The sequence below is a fragment of the Pyrgilauda ruficollis genome, unplaced genomic scaffold (assembly GCF_017590135.1).
Source record: "Pyrgilauda ruficollis isolate IOZ18807 unplaced genomic scaffold, ASM1759013v1 scaffold67, whole genome shotgun sequence".
NCBI classification, from domain to species: Eukaryota; Metazoa; Chordata; class Aves; order Passeriformes; family Passeridae; genus Pyrgilauda; species Pyrgilauda ruficollis.
Window position 1 is genome coordinate 560639 of NW_024528488.1, and position 27261 is coordinate 587899.

Consider the following 27261-nt stretch of genomic DNA (forward strand, 5'->3'; position numbering starts at 1 on the left):
CCAGTGCTTTGGCCTGGGTTCTGCTGGGATCAGGTGGGTGGGAGATGAGGATCTGCCATAGCAGCAGAGGGCAGAGGGCAGTGGGTTCATCCTGGAATGATGCCAAGGGCCTGTGCAGGGAGCTGGGGGGGAACGCTGGATGCTCCCAGCTCCCCCTGGCCACGTGTTTCCAGCTTCTGCTATTTCAGGGCTTCCTGTTTCCCTCAACAGAGTGCCTTCCCGGCAGGCTGGGACCAGCCTGGGGCTGTCCCTGCCTTGCTGGGATGGGGCTGGGCTCCACATCAGCCGGGGGGATTTGTTCTTCCTTCTGGTGGTGCTCCTGAGCATGGAAAACAATGGGCAGGAAATGGGGATGGGGTCTGAGTTCCTCCCTCCTGGAGCAGCTCAGCCACGACTGAGGGAGCTGGGGGGTTCAGCCCGCAGAAAAGGAGGCTCGGGGGAGACCTTTCCTCTCCCGGCACTTTCCTGGAGGGAGGGGTGGAGCCGGGTGGGGATTGCTTCTCCCAGGTAACAACTGGCAGGACAAAAGGAAACGCCTCAGATTGTTCCAGGGGAGGTTTAGGTTAGATATTGAGAAAATTCCTTCATGGAAAGAGCTGTCCAGCCCTGGCACAGCTGCCCAGGGCACTGGTGGAGTGCCCATCCCCGAAAGGGTTAAACAGCCCTTTGGATGTGGCACGAGGGGACGTGGACTAGTGGTGGCCTCGGCAGTGCTGGCATCTTGGAGAGCTTTTCCAGCCCCCAAAATTCCATGGATCTGTGATCACTCCGGGGCTTCGTGCTCCTCTGGGTGATCTCCCAGCAGGAACCGGCCGCGTTTCCGGACCCTTTTGAGGCAGCCGCGGGATAACGGGGGCTCCGGGATGGGCGGCGCTGGCTCCGCTCCTGCCCGGGCCTGTGCCGCCCTCTAGTGACCCCGGCAAGGGACGGGACACGGCGGTGGCGCTGGGGACACTGCGGGCACAGCGCGGGCTCCGGGGGGGGACGGGGAGGGGACATCGCTGCTGGGGGTCTCTTCTGGGGAGGCCAGGGACGGGTCAAAATGGGGGTCAGTGATGGGTCAGTGATGGAGGTCAGTGATGGGTCAGTGATGGGTCAGTGGTGTTGGTCAGTGATGGGGGGTCAGCAGCAATGTGTGGGTCAGTGACAGGCTGTCTCTCCTGAGGGACCGAGGCTGGGGCTGAACAGTGACGGGGATCCGAGGCTGGTTGCGAGCGATGGGAAGGAGGGAGCGAGCGGGCGGGGCGGGGCGGGGCGGGGCCCTGTGCCGCTGTCCCTGCCGTGCAGAATGAGACGCTGCCGCTTTAAGAGCGCGGTGCCCTCAGCCAAGATGGCGCCGGCGCGTTCCGCCCGTGCTTCGAATGCGCCTGCGGAGGGCGTGGTCTCGGCAGGCCACGCCCGCGGTTCGCCCCGCCCCTTCCGCCCGCCCCGCCGGAGGAGCCGCCGGAGGGGCCGCGGGCGCCGGGCCCGGGACGGGCCAGGCCGGAGAGAGCCGGCCGAGGTACGGGAACGGGCCGGGGCAGAGCCAGGGGGAGCTCTGACGGCGGCAGCGCGTCCTCTTCCCCTCCCGGTGCGCGCGTCTGTGCCCTGGCGGGGAGGAAGGCGGCCGCCGCACCGGGAGCTTTGCAGAAGGCGGTGGTGGCAGCTCGGGGCAGTGACGGAATCCGGGGCTTGCGGATCCCCGCGTCCGGCAGGGACGTGCTCGTGACTGGCAGGAGTCAGTGATTTCCAACTGCCAGAGGGCAGGGATGGAGGGGATATTGGGAATTAGGAATTGTTCCCTGGCAGGGTGGGCAGCCCTGGCACAGGGTGCCCAGAGCAGCTGTGGCTGCCCCTGGATCCTGGCAGTGCCCAAGGCCAGGCTGGACACTGGGGCTGGAGCAGCCTGGGACAGGGGAAGGTGTCACTGCCGTGGCAGGGGTGGGAGATGGGCTCTGAGATCCCTCCCATCCCAAGCCCTTCTGTGACCCCGGGAGTCTCCTGTGTGGAGTGCCAGCAGCCCCCCTGCACCAGGTGCAGGCTGGCTCTGCCCCACGGTTTGGCCTGGGGAGGGCCCTGGGTCTTGGCTGGGCTTCCTTGCCTGAAACCCTCTTTTTCATCCAGCAGCTCCAGGAGGTGCCAGAGTGGCGGCAGGAGCAGCTGATCCTTGGCAGAAGGTACTGACACAACTTGTTGGATGGATAAATGGCCCTCTGAAGTGGTTGCTGACCTCTCCGTGGGGGAATGCCAGTGCTGGGGGCAGAGAATGGGATGGAGCAGCCACAGGGATGGGATTCCCTCCTGTCTGTCCCTGCTGCACTGCACGGAGTGCAGCTGGTGTCCCTCTGGGCCTGTTTGGGTGCTCAAGGAAAACTTCCTTCTGAAGAAACCTCCAGGAATAGAGAGGGTGAGAAACAGAGCAGCTGGAATTTGGGAATCTTGTGATACTGTGTTGCCAGCCTCTGGGTGCTCTGAGGTTTGGCTTGTCCAGGCTTTAAAGGCTTCCTTAATCTTGGATCTTGTTCCTCAGGTTTTTGCACCAGAATGAAATGAATGATTCAACTTTTTACATCTGTTCAGAGCAGGCATTTGTGGACTGCACACTTTGGAATTTGCCAGGTGTTGGTGGTTCTGTTCCAGGCTCAGGGGTCCATGGGACAGGACTGGCAGCACCTGGGAGGCTATGGCTGGCACTACTGCTCTTCTGACTTCCTATATTCCCACAAGAACTCAAAAACAGGATTGCTTTTGTTTCCATGCGCTGCATGGGTGGAGCTTGTGTAGAATAGAGAATTGTTTTTAATTCTTTGGGATGCAGCAGCCAAATCATCTTCTGGCTGTGCTGAGCTGCCCCCTTGGGAACGGCCCCCACCCTGTGCACGGGGCAGGGAATGGTCTGGGGGGTGTGACCTCACACTTGGCTGCACCAAAATGTCTTTTGAGATTTGGATTTGTGCTCCTGTACCTTGCATCTACCTTTGCCCCCCCTTCCCCAAATCCCAGATGATTTCTTTCCCTCTGTCACAGTCCCTCATTTTCTTCTTCCCTTCTTGTTGTGCAAGGTGCCACCAGCTGTGTCTCAGCTGGATGTGGCTGCTAGTAAAGGAAGCCAAGTTGGCCCCCAAATTTCTCACCTGGAGCATGTTCACACAGAGGTCATCCATGCAGTATCCCACGTCCCTTGGGTGTTGTGGGATTGGCCGGAGGTGTGCAGCCCCAGGCTGCCCAGGCAGGTGAGGGCTGCCACGGACTGACCTTGCCATGGTCTGTCACGGACTCATCCAGCAGGTTTGTCCAGCAGCTTGGATTGGGGTGTGAGTGCAGAGGTGACAGCTTGGGTGGGAGTGGTTCTGTGCATCAGACCTTTAATTGTTCCCTCTGGGATAACAACCCCCTCCTGCTGCTGCAGCACGGCCTCACAGCAGGTGTTTGTGAGGGACTGCGAGCCCTGGTTTTATAGGTCTTGGATGCTTTGGGTTGGAAGGGACCTTAAAGTCCATCCAGTCCCACTCCCTGCCAGGGACAGGGACTCCAGGATGCTCCAGTGTCTGGCTTTGGAACTTCCAGGGGTCCAGGGGCAGCCCAGCTGCTCTGGGCACCTTGTGCCAGGGCCTGCCCACCCTCACAGGGAAGAATTCTCCCCAGTATCCCACATAGCCCTACCCTCTGGCAGTTTAAGCCACCATTCCTTGCTCTCCGTGGATGAGTACATGTTTTAGTTGGAGCAAGGATGCTTTAGTTGTCCCTGGAGTTTGGGGAGAGGAGCAAGCCTAGCTGAGCACTTTGGTCTGACGGAGCAACTGGTGGCATTTTGGGGTGGAATATTTCCATCATATCCCTGATTTTCTTCTTAGTAGTCCCTTTTCCTCTTCATGGCTTTTCCTCCAGAATACTTGGACCCAAAATGTCCCAGTTTGTGCTGTTGCCAGGTGGAAGGTGAGGTTGGAATGTGTGTCCTGCTTTGGGAGGAGGTTGGAACCATCCCTGGAAATTCAATGAGCCTGGAGAGTGGCTCCAGTGCTGCGCTGGCCCTGTGCTATTGTGCCAGCCTGTTCTGCCTCAGTGCAGTGGGGTTCAGAGCTGCTGGGCTGTGATCCAGCACTTCCAGAGAGCTGCCTGCCTTTATTCCTTCCTTCTTCAGGAGCTTCTCTTCGTTTCTTAACCATCGGCAAGGAAGGAGAGTTTATAGTTCAGGTCAAGGAGGTGCCTGTGAGTGGAATGAGATCCTGTGGTTTGATAAAAATGTACAAAATCATCTCCATGTTGTGTGCTGAGCAGCTGGGATGGATTTTGTGGAGAGGGAAGGCTTGGAAAGGTACCTGGTGTGCTCAACTCTCGCTGTGTAATTCCCACTGCAGTTGGCAGCAGCTCCAGATGATCCACGTGGCTCCCTGGGTGCTCAGCAGCAGCCCCAGCCTGGGCTCTGGCTCTCTTCCCCTTACCCTTTCCCTCGCCTCAGGGAGGCTTTTCCAGCCTGTTCTCTCCTAGGATTTTGTGCAAGTTGGGTGTTTTGTGTTCTCTGTGTGCCTGAAAATCCCGTTAAACCTGTTGTAGCCCATATTTCGGTATTGTGGGGGTTTTCTGCCTTGCTGAGCACGAGGCAGAGCTTAGCTCTCATCAGAATGAGTCTGGACCTGGTTCCATGTGGTGCTGTTTGGATTTTGGGGTGTGCTGAGAAGTGTCTCCTAAAAAGAACACCGAAAGGGGAAGGTGTTCTGCTGGAAGAGATCCAGCTGGGTGTTTACAAAGCATGGCATGACAGGTTTCTGTCTGGGACTTGATGCAAGCATGACTCTAAACTGGCCTATAAAATATAATTGAGAATATCTGTTGAAGTCTTGCTTTTGTAGCCATGGTAGTCCTTAAAACAATTAAAGAAGAAAGAAAAATGGGAAAAAAGAGGTGGTGTTTGAGGCAAGATGGTATTTTATCAGTGATTATTTAGCTTTTTTTCTGTCTGGCACAGTTTTGGGCATCACTTTCTCTGTTAGATCTGTAACAGCAGATCCTTTTTCATTTTGAATTCCAGGAGAATAACTGAACATAGCAGATATGGGATGAATGGGATAAGTGCAAGGCCTGTGATCCAAAGGTGTGCATCCTCTGTGGTGGTGAATGGACAGCGTGTGACTCCAGCAGAGACATTTTTAACCTGGAAAGTGGAAATGAGCTTACAAAATACTACAGGACAAATTCACAAACCAGTAACTTACTTATTTGGGAAGTAGAGAATTCTCTTGTTTGTTGCACAGAGAAGCTGTGGCTGCCCCATCCCTGGAAGTGTCCAAGGCCAGGTTGGACAGAGCTTGGAGCAACCTGGGATAGTGGAAGGTGTCCCTGCCCATGGCAGGGAGATGAACTTTCAGGTCACTTCCCACCCCAATCATTCTGGAATTCCATGGTTCTAGGTATTAACATCTCACTTGCACCCAGGCCATTTTCCAGTTGCTTTTGTGGCAGATGTGCTGGGGCTGTTTCCACACTCTGCTGTGAGCTGGGATGAATCTGTGGGGCTGCACCCTCGGGACCCCATCCCAGATGCTCCCTGGTGCAAACCAGCCCCGTTAGTTCGGGCTGTTCCCCTCTGGGGCTGTGGGTCACACTCCTGCCACGGGGCAGGGCGTGCTGAGCCAGCCTGCCCACGCACGCCTGCTCCTCATCGCTTAGCAGCCACACAGCTATGCTGGGCAAACAGGGTGACCCTCCCACACGGAGCTGGGACACCGTCCTGGATTTCCAAAGAGGCTAGGAATGGCAAAGAAGCTGTTAATGTGAGTATGGAAACTGCGGTAAACAACTGGATTTAGTCTGGAAAATACAGTTTAGAGTCCAGTAGCAACCTCCCCTCAACTGGTCACAAACTACCTGTAAATTTGGTCTTGGGCATTTTCATGTTGAGCTGCTTTTAGTCAAAACATTAAGCAAAAAGGAAAGGAAGCTAGCAGTAGTTGTGAGGAAACTCCTGGGTAGAGGTGGCTGAGCTGAGATTGTGGCTTTTTAAGTGAGAGCTAAAATGGTAATGACGGAAAATTTAGGAGGAAAAAAAAAAAGAGGTTTTGTGATGAAACTAATGGATGGGGCAGATAACTGTGAATAAGTAGTCAATATGTGTTCCTGATTCTGAGTTGTGATGTACCAGTGCTCCCAGCTCAGCTGGATTTGTGTTAAACAGCGTTTATTTTGGCTTTTGGAGGACTGGTACTAGTTCTGAACAGGGCTGGCAGTGCCTTTAGGCACATCTGTGCACTCACTTCAGTCTGTACCTGCTGCTGAAGCAGTTGCTGGGGTGGTTTTGGGATGGGTGTGTTGCTGTTTGCCTCTGTTTGAGTATTCCAGTGTCCTGGGCTGAGGGGCAGAAGCTCTGTGGAATGGTGGATTGTTCCAGAAGAGGTGGTCCTGGTGTGGATGGAAGGATGAGGGCTGTGTGTGTCTGTGCATGCTGGGATGGCAGTGAACCCCACAACACCTTGTGAGCCCGGGTGCCTGGGAAACCCAAAGTGCCCCAGGATTCATGTGCTGCTCTCTGCTGTGACTGGTGGTGTTTGACAGCCCCCGTTACCCTGCTGGAGGGATGTCAGAGCAGAGCCTGCACTGTTGCCTCCTGGGGCCCGTGTGGGTGTACGTCAGAGAACAGCAAAAGAGCCCCAAACAAGCCCTAAAACAATGCAAGTCTTTGTGTTCAGCGTGTGTTGGTAGAATTCCCAGTTTCTCTCAAACCTATTGTTCGGGCTGGTGTGGCCGGACTGCCCTGGCCCAACACAGGCAGCATTCCCGGGATGTGTTTGCCTGTGCTGGAGCAGCTGCCGAGGGTGAGAGGCTGCCTGGAGAGGTCAGCCTTGTGCCAGAGCCAGCTCTGTGCCCCTGGCCCAGGAGGGACAGCTTCTCCAGGATCCTGCTCCTGCACTGGGGCTGGGGCAGCACCAGCGTCCTCTGTGGCCACCCTGGGAATGGAGCTGTCAGAATCCTGGAATGGGTTGGGCTGGAAGAGACCTTGAAGACCATCTATTGCCATGGGCAGGGACACCTTCCACTATCCCAGGTTGCTACAAGCCCTGTTCAACCTGGCCTTGAATATTCCAGGGATGGGGCAGCCACAGCTTCTCTGGGCAGCCTCTCCAGGCCCTTGGAAATTGCCACAGGGAGGAATTCCTTCCCAATATCTAACCCCGTCTCTGCAGGGGTGAAACCATTCCCCCTTGTCCTGTCACTCCAGGCCCTTGGAAATTTGATGTAGTTTTCTCTCTACGAAATCTGGGGCTGTTTGTGGTCACTTCGGACAGAACGGGGAATTGGAGGAGAGTATGGCTTGGAAAAATGACGTTGTCTTGGGAACTGCCTCTGGCAAATCATTGGCTCTTTTGTCACAGCATAGGGACACAGGGCTGGCCCCTCCCTGGGGTATTGATTTGGCAGCACAACTGTGCACGAGGCTTCTCAGCTCAACTCCTCCTGCATAGGATTCCATATCTCAAGGGTTGGAATACAACAAAAATCCAAATCAGCTCTCTCTGTTCACACATAGGTGGAGTTTCACCCTCATGGAGTCCCTTCCTCTGTTTAGGATGGATAATGTCAGGATTGTTTAGTGTTGGTGGGAGCCTGTAGAGGGATGATGCTGCCCAGAGAGGTTGTGAACTCCCTGTCCCTGGAAGTGTCCAAGGCCAGGCTGGATGAATCTTGGAGCAATCTGGAATAGTGGAAGGTGTCCCTGCCCATGTCAGAGGTGGGATGAGCTTTAAGGTCCTTTCCAACCCAAGCCATTCCAGGACTTTGAAAGCCTGGCTCTGCTGACTCCCAGCCAGGGACAAGGAGTGTTGACCCAACAGCCAAATGCTACATTATTTTCTCCTTTCTTTTTGTATTCAGCTAAAATTGGCTTATTCTGCAGTTTTTTCCTAGTTTATACACCAGTGGTCTGGTACTTGTGGGAAGGGATGTGCCTGAGAACCACATGGGGCTGGAGAGGAAGGAGAGCTCTGAGTTGTCAATCTAAGTTGATCAGCTTAGATTTGCTGATCTTTAAAGAAGCCCCAGTCTTGTGATCCAGGTTTTGGTTTCCCAGTGGAAACAGCCACTAGGTGGTAAGCTGGCTCCTTCCCACAGCAGGAATGGCTCCCGAGGTGGCTGGCTGGGATTGCTGCCTGCTCCTGGCAGGATGCTCCTGGTGTGATTTTTCATGTGGTGCTGCTGGAGCTGGGGTCGAGCCTCTCCTCTGACAGGGAGGAAAAAGTGCTGTGGGAGCTTCTTCCATGCTGTGACTGGGAAACCCTGGAGCCTGGAGTGTGCTGGAAGGGCTGCTGTGAGCGTGGCAGTGCTGGAGCTCTGGAGTGCCAGTCCCATCCCCTGCTGCCACGGTGGCACTGGCGTGGGTGCTACAGCAAGACTGAGGGAGCCCATCTGGGTGACACCCAGCCTGGAGCTCGGAGAAAACCTTGGAATGCTTGGGTTTTGGATTGGAAATGGCAGCGAGGCTCTGGCTTCCTGCTGCCAGCGCTGTCACTGAGTCACTTCCAGGCGGTGGCCTGGGGACCCTGCCAGGTTCTGCTTTGCTGCTTCCCTTTCTCTGACTGCCATGGGGAGCACCAGGACGGAGTAGAAGGGCAGAGGAGGTGGATGGGAGCAGCTGGAGGAGGATGGTGTCACACGGGCGCTGGGGACACCGGCAGTCCTGGGGTATGTACGAGTGCTCTGGGGGTTCTGGCAGTGCCAGGGCCTGTGCAAAGAGGCAGCTGTTGTCCGGTGGAGAACTGGGGTAAATGAACAACCAGATAAGCATGAAAATTGTCTATTTTTTATTTAATTTTATTCCTCGTGCCTGGGAAAGCATCTGTAGAAGGAGTGTTTTGGTAAGAAAAAATGTCTTCAACCGCTTGTCTCAATCTGACAGGAGAAGTGAGCATGGGATTATCCTCCTGTGTGTCCTTCTTGTGCTGCCAAGCATTCCCTGGGCTCTGCTGTGGCTGGAAGGTGCTGTGCTTGCTGCCGTGCTTTTGGTTTTTAAAGCTGTCAATGAGAAGCAGCTCAGGGAGGGACTGAGGGGAGCAGGAGGTCTTGTTGCTCTGCCTGGGCTGCAGGAACTGCTGCTTTCTGTGCAAAGCAGAGAGCTTTAGGTGGAATATTGGGGAGAAATTGTTCGCTGTGAGGGTGGGGAGACCCTGGCACAGGGTGCCCAGAGAAGCTGTGGCTGCTCTTGGATCCCTGGAAGTGTCCAAGGCCAGGCTGGATGGGGCTTGGAGCAGCCTGGGATAGTGGAAGGTGTCCCTGTCCCCGGCAGAGGGTAGAACGGGATGGACTTCGAGATCCCTCCCACCCCAACTATTCTGGGATTCTACAAATACAGAGATATTTTAGCCCCATTTCCCACATATTTATACCCACTGAGTCGTATTGGAAAATACCTGTAAAACCATGTTAAGCTGCAAACGAGCACAGAGACACACCAGCACAGTTTCCTTAATTCTCTGCCAGGCTGACTGGGCCATCCCTGCCTCCCAGGCTGGGAGCTGGATCTTCTGTGCTCCCTGGAAGCAGTTTACTGGAAGAGCATCACAGCACTTCAATGCCATCAAATTGTTTTCATTGTTAGATGGCAAATAACTTTGAATTCCTGGGTTTCTCCTGCCCTTGGCTCTCTGGGCCACACTGTCTGTGTGCTCTCAGGGTGTGCAGCTGCTCGTGTGCCTTCCCAAGCACCCAGCTCCCTTTGTCTCCCTCCTTTCCAGGATCTTCTGTGGCAGTTCAGTGAGAAAACACGGTGTAAAAGTTAAGGAAAGTGGTGTTCCACAGTGTATGGCTCAGCAGAGAGCACCCTGTGCAGTGCCAAGGCTTTTTGTGTGTGCTGTGATGGCTTCTTCTGTGTAATAGGAAGTGTTTTCTGCAGAGTGTGTAATTCAGCCTGTTGGGAAGGGCTGGCTAGCGTTTTCCCTTCCTGGAACAGGTCTGAGCTATGTAGTTGGTTTCTCTCTTAAATCTCTGGAAGAAAATCAGTATTTGCAAGAGCAAAGTGCACATGGCCGGCAGTGAGTCCAGGTAGGCAGCCTGGCCTGGATCAAGAACAGTGTGGCCAGTAGGACCAGGGCAGCCTCAAGCTGTGCCAGGAGAGGTTCAGATTGGACACCAGGAGGAATTTCTTCACAGGAAAGCTTGCTAACATTAGAAGGGGCTGCCCAAGGAGGTTTGGGGTCCCCATCCCTGGAGGTGTCTAAAGAAGGCTTGGAGGTGACACTAATACTCTGGGATGGGGACAAGGTGGGGATTTGGTGCAGTTTGGACTCGATGGTCTTGGAGGTCCTTTCCAACTGAAGTCATTCTGTGGCTCTGTCTTCTCATGGAGATGCAAGGATTCCCATTTCCATGTGGCAAGAGCTGTTTCCAAAGCTCATATCTGACTTTCCCCCCCCCCCCATTCTGTTTATTATTATGTTTTCAGAGCTTGTGCTATTGTAGTTCCTCTGCTCTCCTGGAAAGGAGGAGGAGAGACAATGGGTCTCTTGTCATGGTGTGGCATGGCCAGCTCCTCGAGATTGGTGGGGTCCAAAAAAAAACCAACATTGCAAACCTTTTGAGAGCACGCGTGGAGATTATTTAATAAATACATTGGAGTGGCTCTTGCCATGGCCTGAACTTCAGGTGACATCATGCATCCAGCCTTCCCATGGGAAGAGCAGTGCAGCCTCTGGGTCTCCAGGGTCAGGTGTCAGTCCAGTTGGGTGTGAAAATGAGTTTTCCTGCTTGTGCTGTAAAAAGCTTCCCTTTGCTGGCAGGTTTGGAAGCTCTGGCCATGGATCAGAAGGGCTGTCGTCGGGGGAGCTTCCAGAGTGGCACCAGCGATGAGGATATGCTGGAAATAGCTGGAGCATCCATGGATTTCTCCATGGCAGATGATGACCCGCCACTCGACAGGGAGATGGGAGGTAACACCCACGAGCTCTCCCCTTTCTGTTTTTCCTGATGGCTTTGGATACGATTTAATGGGAATATTTGCTGTGTGGGTCCCGCTGGCCTCTGCCCAGGATGGGTCTGATGTTTCCTGGCACCAGAGTGAAGAGTTTGCAGGATTCTGTGCTGGATTGTGTCCCTATCTGTGTGGCTCCTGGGCTGTGACATGGAGCATATCCTCTGCCTTCAGGAGAGTCCTTCCTGGAGTTTTCCAAAGTAGCTGCTGTGGAGAACAGCTGGCAGTGGCAGGGGGGAGGGATGTGGGTGCCATGAAATTGCAGCACTGAGCCATTCCTGAGGGTTGTGATATGAGCACAAACTGTCCCCTCCCTTCCTTTCTTGCTTATCTGTAATTTTGGAGGTTTTCTGTCGTGGAGAGAATCTCCCTGTGTGGCAGCACAGAGGATTTGTTGCTTCTCTTGCCACCCCTTGTCTGGCTAGAGGATCTGCTCCTCCTTCTGGAGTCTGAGCAGTGAAATTCATAGAGAAGAGATGAGTCAACATGGATATGCTGAACTCTGAGGAGTCCTTCCCCTGGATGAGGCTCTCTCTGTTGACAGGGTCTCAGGTCCTCAGGGGAGGTGACACTAAGTAAAAGAGGAAATTTTAAAGGGGGAAGAGCTTCTTGCCCAAATGCCAGTTTCAGTTCTCCTGTGAACTTCCCCTGCTGACTTCAGATGTTTGCTGGCAGATGTTGGGGTGCCAGTGTGAAACTTGAAGCTGTGGGGGCCCAGCTGGGAGGTGGTGGCTCTCTCGTCCATTCAGAGGAAGACTCAAAAGTGTTTCAGTGGTGGAAGGTCTCCATTTGTCTGTGGCATTTTAAAAGGTTTTTTCTCCTTGAGTTTTAAAGGCAAGAATTGAGGCAGGTAGTGACAGGGGTTGGTTTGAACTGAGAGAGGGAAGATTGAGGTTAGATTTAAGAAGAAATTGTTCCATGTGAGGGTGGGCAGGCCTTGCCACAGAGAAGCTGTGGCTATCCCCAGATCCCTGGAAATGTCCAAGGCCAGGTTGGACAGGGCTTGGAGCAGCCTGGGACAGTGGAAGGTGTCTGCCCTTGGCAGGGGTAGAATGAGATGAGCTTTAAGTCCCTTCCAACTCAAAGCCATCTGTGTGACACCATGATCAGAGGTGTGAGTGCCCAGTTTACCCTGAATGATTCTCTGGTGCTTATAAGCACAAACAGGATTTAGCAGCAAGTTATTCTCCATCTTAAATTTAAAAATAAATTAAAATTTAAGTGAGAGCCTTGAGCTGGCTCATCTCCCCTGCTTTCTTCACCCGCCTTCCTCCTTGACCTCACACAGAACCCGGGAGCTTTTATCAGGGAGACCAAAGTCAATGTGGGGAGTGTGCAGAGTTTCAGTCTCCTGGACAATGCTTGAATGACAAGTTATCACCAGCAAATTGGAGCCCGAGGAACTTAATCACCAGCCCCTTTGAGCTCTGTGTGCACTGAATAAAGGTGAGATAAAGACTGCTGCCTTTGAAGTCTGACTATGCCCAGAGGACAAAAGGAAAATCCAGTGCCTGCCTGCTGGAAAGACAGTGAGCAAAGAGCGTTCCTGGGAGTTATTAAGCAAGGAAAATGTCAGCTGAGTGGGAAAAGAAAGGGATTTGTCTGTCTGTCAGTACATCAGTGACTGACCCACCACTGTCAGGAGACTGTTAAATGTGCTTTCCTGTGCTGCATGGTGACTTGGGGCAGAGCTTTGGGAATGGGCTGCAGAGCAGGGAGTGTCCCAGGCTGGGGTGCCAGGAGCATCCCATGTGGGATGTGGTGAGCAGAGTGCTCGTGTCTGGGTGTCCTTCCGTGGTTAAGGGTCGGGTTTGGTGGATCCTCGGAGCTGGGCTGTCGGGTGAAGCAGAACTGGCACCTGGGGTAATCGCAGGAACAAATCCAGCCTGGGGGAGAATGGATGGAGAGCAGCTCTGAGGAGAGGGGCTTGGGGCTATTGGTGGATCAGAAGCTCAACTTGCCCTGGCCATGGTGCTGGAAACCCCCTGTGCCCTGGGCTGATAGCACAGCGTGGGCAGCCGGGGAGGGGGGGGATTCTGCCCTGCTCAGGTGAGACCCCACCTGCAGAGCTGCGCCAGCCCTGGGGCCAGCACAGGGAGGAGCTGGAGCTGCGGGAGTGCGTCTAGAGGTGTCCCCTGGCAGGTGCAGGGCTGGCTCTCGTGACAGTGTCCCTCTGGTGGGGTGCAGAGGCTGTCCCTGGTGGCGGTGTCCCCGGCGGGTGCAGGGGCTGTCACTGGTGACAGTGTCCCCGGTAGTTCAGGGGCTGTCCCTGGTGGCGGTGTCCCCGGCGGGTGCAGGGGCTGGCTCTGGTGGCGGTGTCCCCGGCGGGTGCAGGGGCTGGCCCTGGTGGCGGTGTCCCCGGCAGTTCAGGGGCTGTCCCTGGTGGCGGTGTCCCCGGCGGGTGCAGGGGCTGGCTCTGGTGACGGTGCGGTGACGCCAGGGGCGGGGAGGGCCGAGCAGCGCTGCGGGATCGGCCCGGCAGAGCCCGGAGGAGGAGGAGGATGCACGAAGTGCCGCTGTGAGCCCCGGGAATGTCCCCCTGCGCCCGGCCACGGCACGGACAGAGCCCCGGAGCTGCCCCTTAGGGATGGGGAGTGGCTGAGCCGGGGTGAGGAGACCCTTCCCGGGAGGAAAAGGAGATGTGAGCCAAGGGGAATGTGTCCCTGTGTCTGTGCACGCTGTGGGGCGGCAGAGCCAGCATGAGGGTGGTGGAGCAGGCTGGGTGGGCTGTGGGATTTCTGCTGTGTAATGGTTGTTTGTTCACTGTCCCTGTGAACCTCCTGCATTTCTGGGATTTGCTGGAGCAGGGAAGCAGCCGCGGAGCTCTCCAGGTGCCGTGGTTGTCCCCTCGGCACTGGCAGGACAGTCAGCAAACTGTGGCTTTGTGGGGTGGCACATGGCACACTTGGAACTTGACCATGTCCAGCCTGGTTTTCCTAAACCCGGCAGGGTCTGAAGTGGAGCATTAATTAACCCCTTCTGGGGAGTGATCAGAACACTGAGAAATCTCTGTTTGAAATGAGCAGTAACAGGGTCACTTTTCACTCACTGTCTCCAATTTGGAGATCTGGATGTTACAAACAGGGAAATCTGTGCAATCATCTTGGATGTGTTTTGGCAGGGCATCACAGAGCTCATTTTCCTCCTTTATTCCTATCTGGGAATCCTAGGATACTTGATTTGCAGCAAGCTGAGGCAGGAAATATGATCTTTATAAATATTTATGGCTGTCAGCCATTTCATAGTTCTGGATTACCCCTGAAAAAAAATATAAAGATGTTTTCTCATTATCATCTGTCAAATGAACAATTGCCTGTGGCTGGAGACCTCAGGATTTTCCTTTGGGAATAGAAATCCTGGTGCTGTAGGGGAGGGCAAGCTGGGCCGAGAGGGGATCCTGGAGAGCAGGATCAGGCTCCAGCCTGCACCTGCCTGGTATGGAGTGGAATCAGCCCATCCCATGTGCCCACTGGGGCTATGGATGGGATGGGATCACAGGGGCTGTGCCTGAGGGATCCTGCAGGTGCCATCAGGGTCTTGCTGGGGGTACCAGGACTTGCAGCCCCTCTGTCTGTGCTTGCTTTGTGCCTCGGGGTCTGGTTCCTGGTGCTCCAGGGCAATCTTTGAGCTGGGAGAGTGTTCCCAGGACAGCTCAAAGTTGCTGGTCTGGGCAGTAATTCCAGGAGAGTGAGCATGGAATGTGACTGATCTCATCTTCTTGCAGAAAATGCTTCTCAGGGTGTTCTATTAGCTTGGTTAACTCTCCTTCATGAATACTTTTCTTTAGGACAGCTGTATCTTTTATCTTTAGGAAAGATTTGGTTGATAGGCAAAAAAAAAAAAGAGAATAGCCAGAGAGACAGCAGAGAGCCTGCTGTCTGCAGCAGGATCAGGAAGGATTGGGGTGCTTCTGGGAGAGGGCTCATTCCTGTGGGAACAAACCCAGCTGCTGCTCTGGGCTGCAGGTGGGACTTGTTCAGGTGGCCAGGATGAGGCCTCTATTCCCTGGATACCTGTGCCAGGTAGCTCTCATGTCCTTGGAGCAGCACCAGCCAGGTGGCAGGAGGAGTTCCAGGCATTTCAGTGTTCCTTGTTCTCCCCTTGCTCATGTTGTTGTCAGGATGGTTTATTCCAGGAGGTTCTGATCCATCAGATTTAGAGAGCAGCATCTAGGATTTCCTGCGGGGATATTTCAGTGGGGAAATCTCTGGAAGCCTTGATACTAATTTTGCATTTCCAAGCTTCTGGTCTCAAAAATGCTGTTAAAACAAGGGATTCCTCACGGAAAATGTGCCTTATTATCCTCCCTGTGCAGTTGGGTCTCACAGCCTGTGCACTCAGCATTTGGAAGAGCTCTGCAGAGCTCCATCTTTTTTTTTTTTTTTTTTTTTTGTCCCAGGTGAAGCGAGGAGCTGTTTTAAGTGGGTTATTTTGTGGTGGTTGTCAGTTCTGTACATGACTCATCTTGTTTTCCTGCAGCTGTGGCAATCTGGGAGATGGGCTTGGGAAGACTTCACAGCTCTTTTCCCTTCCTGCTTCAGATGATGGGGCAGAGGGCAGCTCTTTGAATTCCTTATTTTTCCCATCTGGAGACACCTTTGCCCCCGTGATATCTGCAAGCTAAATATGCTCAAGTATCAACCATTATCCTTCTGTCTGGGAGTTTTAACCCTCCTCTTCTCCCCACATACCAGTTTTGACTGGATTTTGGGTTTTGCTCTTCTTTTTTTCCCTTTGAATGACTGCAAACACTCAGTGTCTTCCAGAACCAGAATTTGGGGAATGTACACCCAAGCTAAGCATTGTTTTCCACAGGCTGGAGCAGGTTAAGCAGGAGGTCCAGTGGTTTGGCTGAGTTCTCTCCTGAGGGAGGCTGCAAGTCCCGGTTTGGTGTTTCCAAGCCCCCATTTGGTACCACTTTCTGCTTTCCAGGCCCTATTGGATGCTTTGCTTTCTCTGTTTCCCTGCTCCCATCCATGCGTTCCTGCCCATCCTGCTCTCATCCTTGCCAGATCCACCTGGGATACCCTTCAGATCTGTTGGAAGTCCTAAATATTCCTTTTCTCCTCTTCCTCTCCCATTTACTTGCCTGAAATGGCAAAATATCCTTGTGGCAAGTCCTGTATGTGGGGAAAAGGCACCATCTAGGTGCTGGTGGTGATTTACTTTGCTCTGAACAGTCATTTCCAGGAGCAACCCCATCTTCAGGTGATCTGCTGAAGCTGGGGAGGGTGTACCTGGCACAGATCACCTGGGAACATGTGCCCGTGGTATTCAGCTCAGGAAACACCTCAGTAGCTCTTTATTTCCATTGAAATCTGTGGTTTTCCTTCTAAATGAGTTTTGGTTTTTTATAAAAAGAGGAAAAACTAAGAAATGCTCAAATTTCCCCCTTCCTCCCCACCAGGCTTCTCCTCATATAATGGAGGAGGGATGAACGGCACGAGCACCATGATGGATTTCCTGGAGGAGCCTCTTCCTGGTGTGGGCACCTACGAGGATTTTAACACCATAGACTGGGTGCGAGAGAAGTCCAGGGATCGAGACAGGCACAGGGAGGTAAAAATTCCTCCTCCTCCTCCTTGCTGGCTCTGAGTGCAGGGTAATTAATGTGTGACTCTTGCTGGGGTAGGGAAGCTCTTCTTGGAGACCCCGGGATGGAGGGATTGCCCTTAGGATTGGGGGCTGAGAGTTCAGTTTGAGGAAAAGAGCACTAAATCTGACATGTTGCAGTTTTTTGGCTGCTGCTTGTCTTCTGAAGGCTTTGATTTATTCCAAATGGGGGCTTAGAGAACAGAACCAGCCTGGTTTTCTGCTCTCACATTTGCACTGGTGAATGGTGCTCTTTCTATTGGATTTTTTTTGTTTGAGAAGACTTTTTTTTGTTTGAGAAGAGTTCAGTTCTTCCAGAATTCCTTCCCAGGACTTCTGCAATTAAAGGAATCTGCTCAGAATGCAAGGGGGGGCTTTAGCTGAAACACCCATATCCCCAGCCTTGCTTTGTCACAGGGAACAGCAGTGGTGAGCTGGAATGTTTCCCTTGGGAGAGGCAGCCGGGCACACAATGGCTGTTCTGTCACCCTTTGTGTGCCTGTCAGGAACAGTGAGACTGACAGGCCTCAGCCATCCTGGGCATCTGGGACAGGGCTGAGTCCCACTTCCCAGTGCCACCAGTGCCCACTTTCCAGCTGGACCATTCCTCTCTGCTGGCATTAAATCTGCAACCCCAATCTCTGTCCGTATCATTCGGACTCTAGCACAGGTACCCACAGAAGCTGTGGCTGCCCATCCTTGCAAGTGTTCCAGGCCAGGCTGGATGGAGCTTGGAGCAATCTGGGATGGTGGAAGGTGTTCCTGCCCATGACAGGGGGTGGTACTGGGTGATCTTTAAGGTCCCTTTCCACCCTACCCGTTCTGGGATGCCATGATCCTTGATCCATTCTCCTGCCCACACCCAGAGCTGCAGCAGCTGTAGGAGCAGCTACAGGTGCTTTTTCTCTCCCTCCTCAAAGCAGAGTCACAGTGTCACCAAGTAGTTTTAGAGCATTTACCACTGTGGATCAGAGTCCTCATGGGGTTTTGTTTCTTTCTGCAAACCCCTTCCCAGATCACCAACAGAAGCAAAGAGTCCACCTGGGCCCTGCTGCACAGCGTGAGCGACGCCTTCTCTGGCTGGCTGTTGATGCTCCTTATTGGTTTGTTGGCAGGTGAGAGCAAACCTCCAGGTAAAACATATTCCTGCACTGCAGCATCAGGATCCATTCCTCCCCAAGGCCTGGCAGATCCTTGGAGCAACAGGATTTTGGAGTGAGGACTTGTGCTGACACCAAGGGCTCTGCTGCTGCCTTATAAATTCACAGGGAATTATTTTTAAGTGCTTTGAGCCTGTGTTTGTGCAAAACCAAAATACAAAACTGAGGCTGAGCGATGTCCTGGACTCTGCTCTGGGTCTGCTGGCATGGAACTCTGAAATGAATAAAAAACGTTCATTAAAGCAGAGCTGATTGAAACACTGGGAATGTCTGTGCTGAATGCTCTTCGTGGGTACTGAAGGGATTAATGCCAGGGGCTGCCAGCAAGAGCTCCTTATTTTTTGGGGTTTTTCCATCTATACTTAGATATAAAAAGGGAGAGATGTTGCTTGGAAATCAGATGTCTTTCAGAATTCAGCTGCCTGACACCTCTTATATTACTTAGAACCAAACTTTGGCCCCAGGGCAGCAGGAATAAATCACTTGGATACAAATCTTCCCGATAGGAAGCAGCAAGCATCTGTCACGAGGGATGGAGTGAAATCTTGTGTTAATGTTTACCCAGGAAGGCTGCTGGCCAGTTGGTCATTAACTGGGGGATTTGCTGCATGTTTATTGCAGCCTCTGGAGCTTGTGCTGCCACTTGCTTCTATGGATCAGAGGTCCCTGGCCTCTGCCTTGGTGTGGGGGTTTTGGGATTGGAGGAGTTATCAACAAAAGTGACTTGAAGATTCCTCTTGAAACCTGACTTCCCTTCTGTACTGGCTCTGCTTGCCTTGTTTTACTTGGCACAGTTGTAACTTTCCCCTCCTTTATTTTTCTTTTTTTAAATTAGGGTTGGAAATGTTTTCTCCAAATTCAGAGTTATTCCTGTCACAGTGTTGCTGTTGTTAGTACAACTCCTGGATCCTGGTGACACATTTTGTCTGAGTCCCCCAGGAATGTGGGACATCCCTCTCTGCCTTCCTGCTGCTGCTGTGCTGTATTTAACAAACAGTTATTGAGAAGAATTAATTGCTGGTGATGCAGGGGTGTGTTTGGACACAGTCAGCCTTTGAAACATCATCAGCCACGCTCTGTTTCCTGACTTGCTCCTTTCAATGTATTGAAATTATTCAAAACTAGGCAAATCCTCTCATTTAGCTCTCCATAGAATAAAAGTGAGTTGTAGGCAGAAATACCACACTGCTCTGTGTGTTGGGAGTGAGTCCAAAATTGGTGGGGCAGACTGTGACCTTCAGGTGTTTGAGTCTGCTTATTAAATTATTTTGTTTTTTTCCCCTTTAAACCAGGTTCCTTGGCAGGTCTGATCGACATCTCTGCCCACTGGATGACAGATCTGAAGGAAGGAGTGTGTTTGGCAGGGTTCTGGTTCAACCATGAGCACTGCTGCTGGAAATCCAACACCACCTTCACTGACAGGGACAAGTGTCCTGAGTGGAAGAGCTGGTCCCAGCTGATCCTTGGCCATGGAGAGGTGATGGACACCTGGAACTGCTTTTGGTGCTGAATTCCCTGTTTGCCCTGCCTGTAGCATCCCTGGGGTGATGTGGATGCCAGGAGTCCAAGCTCTGGGTGGTTCAGTGGTTCATTGTTGGGGCCCTAAAGGGGTGTCAATAAACAGGTTATGTGGGTGTTGTCCTTGAAGGGGATGTGGGGAGGCAAAGCACTGCCACATTTACAAGTGCAGTGGGCCACTGGTGTGTCCAGGATGTGCTGTTGGAGGGTATTTTGCCCATGAACATTCTGGGAGAATGCCATGATTGCTAACCCAGCAAATGGAATCTGGCTTTGAAACCCCAGACTTAGGGCAGATCTTTCCATTTTTAGCTGGTAACTCTGTGTGGTGTCCTGCTGATTCTCTGTGCTCACTTCAGTGCCCAGGTGTGATGTGGTTTCAGTTGAAACCATCTGATTTTGGCAATTTGCTCTGTGTTTCAGGGGGCCTTTGCGTATATCCTCAACTACTTCATGTATGTTATCTGGGCCTTGATGTTCTCCCTCCTTGCTGTGCTCCTGGTGAAGGGCTTTGCTCCCTATGCCTGTGGCTCAGGGATCCCAGAGGTGAGTGAGAACAAGAGTGGGTTGTTTTTTGGGTGGGGTAGGGATCCACCACCCAAAATTTACACATGCATGTTATGGAAAAATATATTCCACTTTAGATGATGGCTTCATATGTAGGTGTCTTTCCAAGCTGTTTGAAATAAGTCTAATACTAAGGTCTCCATGCAATCCCTTTTTTTGGCATTGCTGCAGGAGGTACTTCTTAGGTGTTCCTTCAGCAGGGATAGTGGCCCTCAGGGAAGGGCTCAGATGGCTGCTCCTGCCTTTGCATGGAAAGATATTTTTATGGACTCTCACTTTTGATAGCTCAGGGGAACTCTTGAAAGCTGTAGAAAAGGGCAGGATTGGGAATGTCCAGTAAATCAGGAGCTCTGACCAGGGCTTGAATGAAAGCCTGTAGAGCTTTGTGTGCTTGACTTCCAGATCAAAACTATCTTAAGTGGTTTCATCATTAGAGGCTACCTGGGCAAGTGGACGCTGGTCATCAAAACCATCACCCTGGTGCTGGCCGTGTCCTCGGGGCTGAGCCTGGGCAAGGAGGGGCCCCTGGTCCACGTGGCCTGCTGCTGTGGGAACATCCTGTGCCACCTCTTCACCAAGTACCGCAAGAACGAGGCCAAGCGCAGGGAGGTGTGTGGGGACACCAGCCTGGGGAGGTCAGGTGGGCTTGGGGCTCTGGGGCTGAGCATAAATGCTTCTGTTTTGGGGTAAACGATCCTGTTATGCTAACTGATTTTTTGGAGCTTCTTCTCAGGGAATTGGCTCACTCCACCTTTTCCCTGCTGTCTTAAAGCAGGTCAGACCTAGCTGACTGTGCTGTAGATAAACATGGTAAAAATTTAAGTGAAGACAAACCAAAAAAGGGGGCTGGTTGGGAGGGCTGAAGAGTCTGAGTGCCTCTGTCTGTCCCTCAGGTGCTGTCAGCAGCTGCTGCTGCCGGTGTGTCTGTGGCTTTTGGAGCTCCCATTGGAGGAGTGCTCTTCAGCCTGGAGGAGGTAACCTTGGAATGCTGTGGGTTAGAAATGCAGCCCGTGGAGAAATTCCTCCTGATGTTCAACCTGACCCTCCCCTGTCACAGCCTGAGGCCATTTTCCCTTGTCCACTCTCTTGACAGCTGTGTCCCAGGGTACCTGGGTGTTGCAGCAGACCTCTCGTTAGGGGTAGAAATGAGCCAAGACACACACTCTCATTTAACAATGTGAAAAGGGTCCCAGTTCATTATTCTTTACAGCTTAGCCATCCTGACTTTGACTACAGCAAACTTCTGCTGTTGGCTTCTCTGACAGGCTGACTTCTGGCTATTTCCTACTGCAATATGACTGCAAGTATTTCCTTGCTGCCTCTGACCACAGGCTTTTCCCTAGCTCCACTATGACTGCAGGCTCCAACAGCAGGCTCCGAGTCTATCAGACCCAGACTGATCTCAGAGCAGATCTTTTGCAGCAGCTCTCTTCCTTTTTTTGGTCTTCTTCATGTCTCTTTGGATTGTTCCTTCTTCCTCAGGGCTCCTCTACCTCCTCAATGTCTTCTTCTTCAAGGTCCTCTTCCTCCAGGTTCTCCCTAACCAGCCAACCCACCCCTTTTATCACACTTATCTTTATTAGTCACTGCTGGGACCCATTAAGGGCAAGGCTGTTCTTCTTCTTTGGTAATTAGTACAACCGTGACTTATCAGGGGTGAGGTCATTTATAATCCCTTCTTCTACACCTACACATGGGAACAAACTTCTCTGGTTTATCAATCCTTTTTTCTTCCCAAGGACCACCTAATCCTTAATCTGTTGATCTGGATGTGAAAGGACCACTGCTATTTAGCTCAGGGGCGTACCAGGATGGATTTCAGAGGAAGGCAGGGATGGATTTGCTCAGCTGAGCAATAGTTGGTGGCAGTGATGGCAGGCACTGCTGTTTGGTACTTTGGACCTTGCAGAGTCGCAGAATTCTCTCAATTCAGCTCATGGCTGATGTGTAACAGGTTTTATTACCCAAGTGAGTCGCTCCAGGGATCACAGAAGACACATGCACGTGCTGCAGGCCAGGGCCCATCCCACTCACTGAAGTCCTCATTGAACTGAAGCTCCAGAGCAAGCCTGGGGTGCTTGGCTGGAGAGCAGGGAATGAGCCAGTGCTCATGGATCTCTGTCCTGGCTTTACTCCCTGCAGTGGGGTCATGCTAAGTGTTCAGGTGACCCAATGTGCTTTGTTCTCCTCTTCAGGTGAGTTACTACTTCCCTCTGAAGACCCTCTGGCGTTCCTTCTTCGCTGCGCTGGTCGCTGCCTTCACCCTGCGCTCCATCAACCCCTTTGGCAACAGCCGCCTCGTGCTCTTCTACGTGGAGTTCCACATGCCATGGCATCTGCTGGAACTGGTGCCCTTCATCCTGCTGGGAATATTTGGTGGGCTCTGGGGAGCTTTCTTCATCCGCAGCAACATTGCCTGGTGCAGGCGGCGCAAGACGACGCGTCTGGGCAAGTACCCAGTTCTGGAGGTGATCGTGGTGACGGCCATCACAGCCATCCTGGCCTTCCCCAACGAGTACACCAGGATGAGCACCAGCGAGCTGATCTCGGAGCTCTTCAACGACTGTGGGATTTTGGACTCGTCCAAGCTCTGTGAGTACGTGAACGATTTCAACAGCACCAAGGGGGACGATCTGCCTGACCGCGCCGCTGGCCCCGGCGTGTACACGGCCATGTGGCAGCTGGCACTGGCCCTCATCATGAAGGTCTTCATCACCATCTTCACCTTTGGCATGAAGGTGAGGGTTTCCTGTAAAGGAGCTCGTGTTCTTCCCATGTTCTTTAGGATCCTTAAAGTTTTATTTCCTCTCTAACCAGGCATGTGTTCCCCCAAACTCTGTCAGAAGGGGACAGACTGCAGTTTTTGTCCTGCTGCTTGGACCTGAGGGTAGTAGAAACTTTCCAGCCTGACTGTGGGCACCAAATGCAGTCACAAAACTGGTGCCTCAGGGCTCCACATCCCATTTTCCAGACACAGAATGCTCCTAAATTGTCCTGCCTCAAGCTTTTTTGATAAATATGTGATTTAGATGAAAGAGCTAATTGCAAAGCAATCAGTGTCTTAATTTGTTAATGCCTAATTGGAGCTGTTCCTTGCTCAGAGGGTTTGGAAGTTGTTTGGTGCAGCCTCTGGAGCTGCAGATGTAGTTCCCAGGTGTGAGCTCGTGGACAGTTTTTATGTCCCTGCTCATTGCAGGGGGGTTGAACTAGATGACTTTTCAAATGTCCCTTCCAGCTCAGCTCTGGCAAAGCCTCTGCCTCACTCTGATTTGAGGTCCCACCGCTCCTCTGTGCAGTCCCTGGGCTCTGCTGCTCACTGCCCGTGTTCCCACAGGTGCCCTCGGGGCTCTTCATCCCCAGCATGGCTGTGGGGGCCATCACGGGCCGGCTGCTGGGGGTGGCTGTGGAGCAGCTGGCCTTCTACCACCATGACTGGGCCATCTTCAGCGGCTGGTGCAGCCAGGGGGCTGACTGCATCACCCCTGGCCTCTACGCCATGGTGGGCGCTGCTGCCTGTCTGGGTAAGCTGGGGCTGCCTGGGGCCGTGCTGGGGCTGGGCCTTGGTGGGTCTTGTGAAGAGGTGGTGTGGTGGGTGAATGGTTGGACTCCCTGATCTTAGAGGTTATTCCTGCTTTTGTCATTGAACCACAGAATGGTTTGGGCTGGGAGGGACCTTAAAGACAATCTCATTCCACCCTGTAGTGATTCTGTGGCTGAAGAGCTGTGGTTGTGACTGACCATCGGAGCTGGTGTCACCTCAGCAACCCCAGGAAACTGTAATAGAGTGTGCCATGTGTTCCTCACCCTGGTGTGTTCTTTTGCCATCTCCAGCTCGGTGCTGGGCACAGCGGCTGCACTGGGGAGCTCCTGAGTGGGAGCCAGAACAGTTGAGGCTGCCCAAGGACTTGAATTTTCCTGTGGGGTTTTAATTCATTTTACTTCCTGTTCTGGCCTTAAATCTCGTGATGCAATTCTGCTTTTAAGTGCTCTGTTTTCTGGTAACACTTCTTCCTCTTGGCTGGGTTGGAGAGACTGGGTGCATGTGACTGAACTTCACTTTCACAATTCCCAGTCCCCTCATCCGTGGAATAGTACAGGAGTCCTAATGGACTACTTTATCAGGAGAAACTCTCCTCTAAAAACATGCCACCAAACCCCATCTTTGGCCTTTTTACAGGAGATACACCTTGTTTGAGCAACCCAATCTAATGGGAGATGTCCTTGCCCGTGACAGGGGTTGGAATGAGATAGCCTTCAAATACAGACCTTTGTGGGATTGTTTGCATGCAACTGATGGAAGATAAATACACTTTAACTTCATTAATGGTTCTGTTTACTGCTGGGCAGCACTGAAGGGTTGTGCCCCTTTGGGGAATGGATATTGGAATTAAGCTCCTGTAAAATGTTTGCGAGTACTTTTGGGACTTAAATCTCAAAAGTAATTAAAACATGCCAAGACAAAACCCCACAGAGACCTTGAGCTCAGTGCCAGGCCTGGTGCTATGGCAGGGACAGAGGTTTTGGTGCTGTTCTGATTGTGTTTGGTGCTGCTGAACGGGGCAGTCCAGCTGTGCTGGCACCACCCTTTTCTAGAGGTGGGGACTGGTGTGACAATGCCAGAGTGACCCGAGCCGTGCTGCATTGGCAGGGGGGGTGACCCGGATGACCGTGTCGCTGGTGGTCATCATGTTCGAGCTCACCGGGGGGCTGGAGTACATCGTGCCCCTGATGGCAGCAGCCATGACCAGCAAGTGGGTGGCCGACGCCATCGGCCGCGAGGGGATCTACGACGCGCACATCCGCCTGAACGGGTACCCCTTCCTGGAGGCCAAGGAGGAGTTCTCGCACAAGACACGGGCCATGGACGTGATGCGGCCGCGCAAGAACGACCCTCCCCTGACGGTCATCACGCAGGACACCATGACTGTGGAGGATGTGGAGACCATCGTCACCAGCACCACCTACAGCGGCTACCCCGTGGTGGTGTCCCGGGCATCCCAGCGCCTGGTGGGGTTTGTCCTCAGGAGAGACCTCATCATTTCCATCGGTAAGGGGTGACACTGCCTGGGTGAAGGTGCTATCATTAATGCCAGCTGTCACTGACCGGGGAGGCCACACACTCCTGGTGCTGGTGGCTGGGCCAGCAGTGTGGCTGGGCTCTGCTTGCCTTGGATGTGAAGGACAGGGTGGCTTGTCATAGGATCACAGGATCATTGACTCCAACTTGTGTCCGATCCCCACCTTGTCACCAGCCCAGAGCACTGAGTGCCACATCCAGGCCTTCCCTGGACACCTCCAGGGATAGGGACTCAAGCTCCGTGGACAGCCCCTTCCAATGTTAGCAAGCTTTCTTGTGAAGAAATTCCTGCTGATGTCCAACCTGAACCTCCCCTGGCACAGCCCGAGGGTGTGTCCTCTTGTCCTGTCACTGGTTGCCTGTGGAACCTGTTCCTGTATTTTATTCCAATATGGAATAAAATACAGGAACAAGTGCATCAGGATGTTATGTGTGTTGCCTGCCTTCTGTGGTACCACCATGAGTTTCTGCACTTGGGTTCCTTGGAATCTCCAGGGATTCATTAAGAGTGGTCCTGTCCCCAAGCTGTGTACAGTGAAGCACAGAATGGAATTTGGGTTTTCATGATAAAATATCCCAAATATTCTGAAGTATTCTGAATATCTATCCTGGTGTTTGGGCTGTCATACCTGGCCCTTCCCAGGAAGCCTTGTAACGCTGATATCAGATTGCAGTATGGCAGGTACCCACAGTAGCTGTGTGTGCACTGCTGTGAAGGTCTGAGGGATGGCCAGTATTTGACTTGTTTTCCGTTCCTGACCCTCATGACATCCATGGAACCTGTGCCAGTCGTTGGGTGCTTAAAAATAGTCCTTTAAGTGCTCTGCATGGGACCCAAATCAGTGACTCATAAAAGTACAAAGCATTTTATTTACCTCCTCTAAAAACTGTGAAGTTAAAAGGTCTCCAGAACTTGTATTTACCTGGCCAGAGTACAGTGAGATGCAACAGCCTTGGCTTTGGGCAAAGGCTAATCCCACCCTTGCAGTGGAACTTTGGAGATCTTGGATGTTCTCCCAGGTAATGAGTGACAGAACAAGACCTGAAGTTGTGCCCAGATGAGGTTTATGTTGGATATTGGGGAAAATTTTTTCATGGAAAGGGTTGTCCAGCCCTGGCAGAGGCTGCCCTGGAGTCACCATCCCTGGAAGTGTTCAAAGAAATGTGTGGATGTGGCACTTGAGGACACAGGGTGACCGTGGTGGTGGTGGTGGTTGACAGTTGGACTTGATGGTCTTAAGGATCTTATCCAGCCTTAATGATTCCATGGTTCCCTTAGAAGAAAGGCTGGAAACCCATCACACCCTCCTTGGGTGGGAACAGCTCTGGCAAAGGGAAGGAAAGGACTTGTAAGGCCATTAAATGTGAGCTGAGGAATGGGAATGCTCCTCTGTTTGGAAAAGGAAAAGAGTGCTGATATTGATTCAATATTTCTCTTTGCAGAAAACGCCCGGAAGAAGCAGGATGGGATTGTGAGCACCTCAATTATTTGTTTCACTGACTACTGTCCCCCCCTGCCTCCGAGCTCCCCATCTGTGCTGAAGCTCAGGAGCATCCTGGACCTCAGTCCCTTCACGGTGACAGACGAGACGCCCATGGAGATCGTGGTGGACATTTTCCGCAAGCTGGGATTGCGCCAGTGCCTGGTCACTCACAACGGGTAGGAGCCCTGGGGCCTGGGGTCAGAACCTCCTCTGCTCCCAGGACAAAGGGGACTGGGATCCAGCTGGGGCTGGATCCTGGAGCACTTCTTGCCTGGCAAAGGCACTTGTGACAGCCCAGCTCCAAGCCCTGTCCAACCTGGCCTGGGACACTTCCAGGGATGGGGCAGTCACAGCTGCTCTGAGAGCCTGTGTCAGTGTTTTACCACCCTCAGAGGGTGCAATACTTTCTGTGGGGTGTTACTTTGAATCCCAAAAGACTCTTCAGCACCTGCAAGGGGCTCAAGTGGCCCTGCCAGGGTCCCTTCTGGTGGTGTCGGTGCATTAAAAGCATTTTTTAATTTTCCAGGAAGCTGCTGGGGATCATTACCAAAAAGGATGTACTAAAGCACATTGCACAGATGGCCAACCAGGACCCCGATTCCATCCTCTTCAACTAGAGGGAGACTGTAGGGATTGTGTGTCCCACATACCTGGAACTTTCTAGCCCATCCTGGGTAGACTTTCCTATTTTTATTGAGACCATGGAACTGTTTCCAGCGTTTTCCTCCATGGAGCTGAAGAAGATTTTTTTTTTCTACCAGATAATGAATTGCACTACGGAATCTGTGGAACATGATCTTCTTTTTAGAAGAAAAAAAAGAGACTTTATTTACGTTGCTTTTGTGAAGTTGCGTTGGAAAGATTCCATGAAGGAGTAAAAGCAAAATGTTAGAGAATTGTATTTCCTCCTCTTCTTTTGTTGGAACTGCT

The 27261-nt window shown here is 52.6% G+C and overlaps 1 protein-coding gene across 6 annotated transcripts; it reads left to right on the forward strand.

The window, feature by feature from the left end:
• Window positions 1–1374: 1374 nt before the first annotated feature.
• LOC121362865 (H(+)/Cl(-) exchange transporter 5) lies at window positions 1375–27227 on the forward strand. 6 transcript variants are annotated; one of them, XM_041484763.1, is made up of 15 exons: window positions 1376–1501; window positions 2104–2156; window positions 5009–5071; window positions 10743–10892; window positions 16341–16492; window positions 17541–17640; window positions 18978–19162; window positions 19627–19749; window positions 20173–20379; window positions 20664–20744; window positions 21966–22508; window positions 23105–23291; window positions 24419–24817; window positions 26291–26507; window positions 26858–27227. In XM_041484763.1, exons 4-15 carry the CDS (start codon window positions 10760–10762, stop codon window positions 26946–26948), a joined length of 2418 nt encoding a protein of 805 aa, XP_041340697.1. In that variant the 5' UTR covers window positions 1376–1501; window positions 2104–2156; window positions 5009–5071; window positions 10743–10759; the 3' UTR covers window positions 26949–27227. The 6 variants fall into 6 exon arrangements, with proteins under 6 accessions (XP_041340698.1, XP_041340697.1, XP_041340694.1 ...); XM_041484760.1 differs by lacking the exon at window positions 5009–5071; XM_041484761.1 differs by lacking the exon at window positions 5009–5071 and having other exon boundaries at window positions 1430–1501; window positions 2107–2156.
• Window positions 27228–27261: the final 34 nt, after the last annotated feature.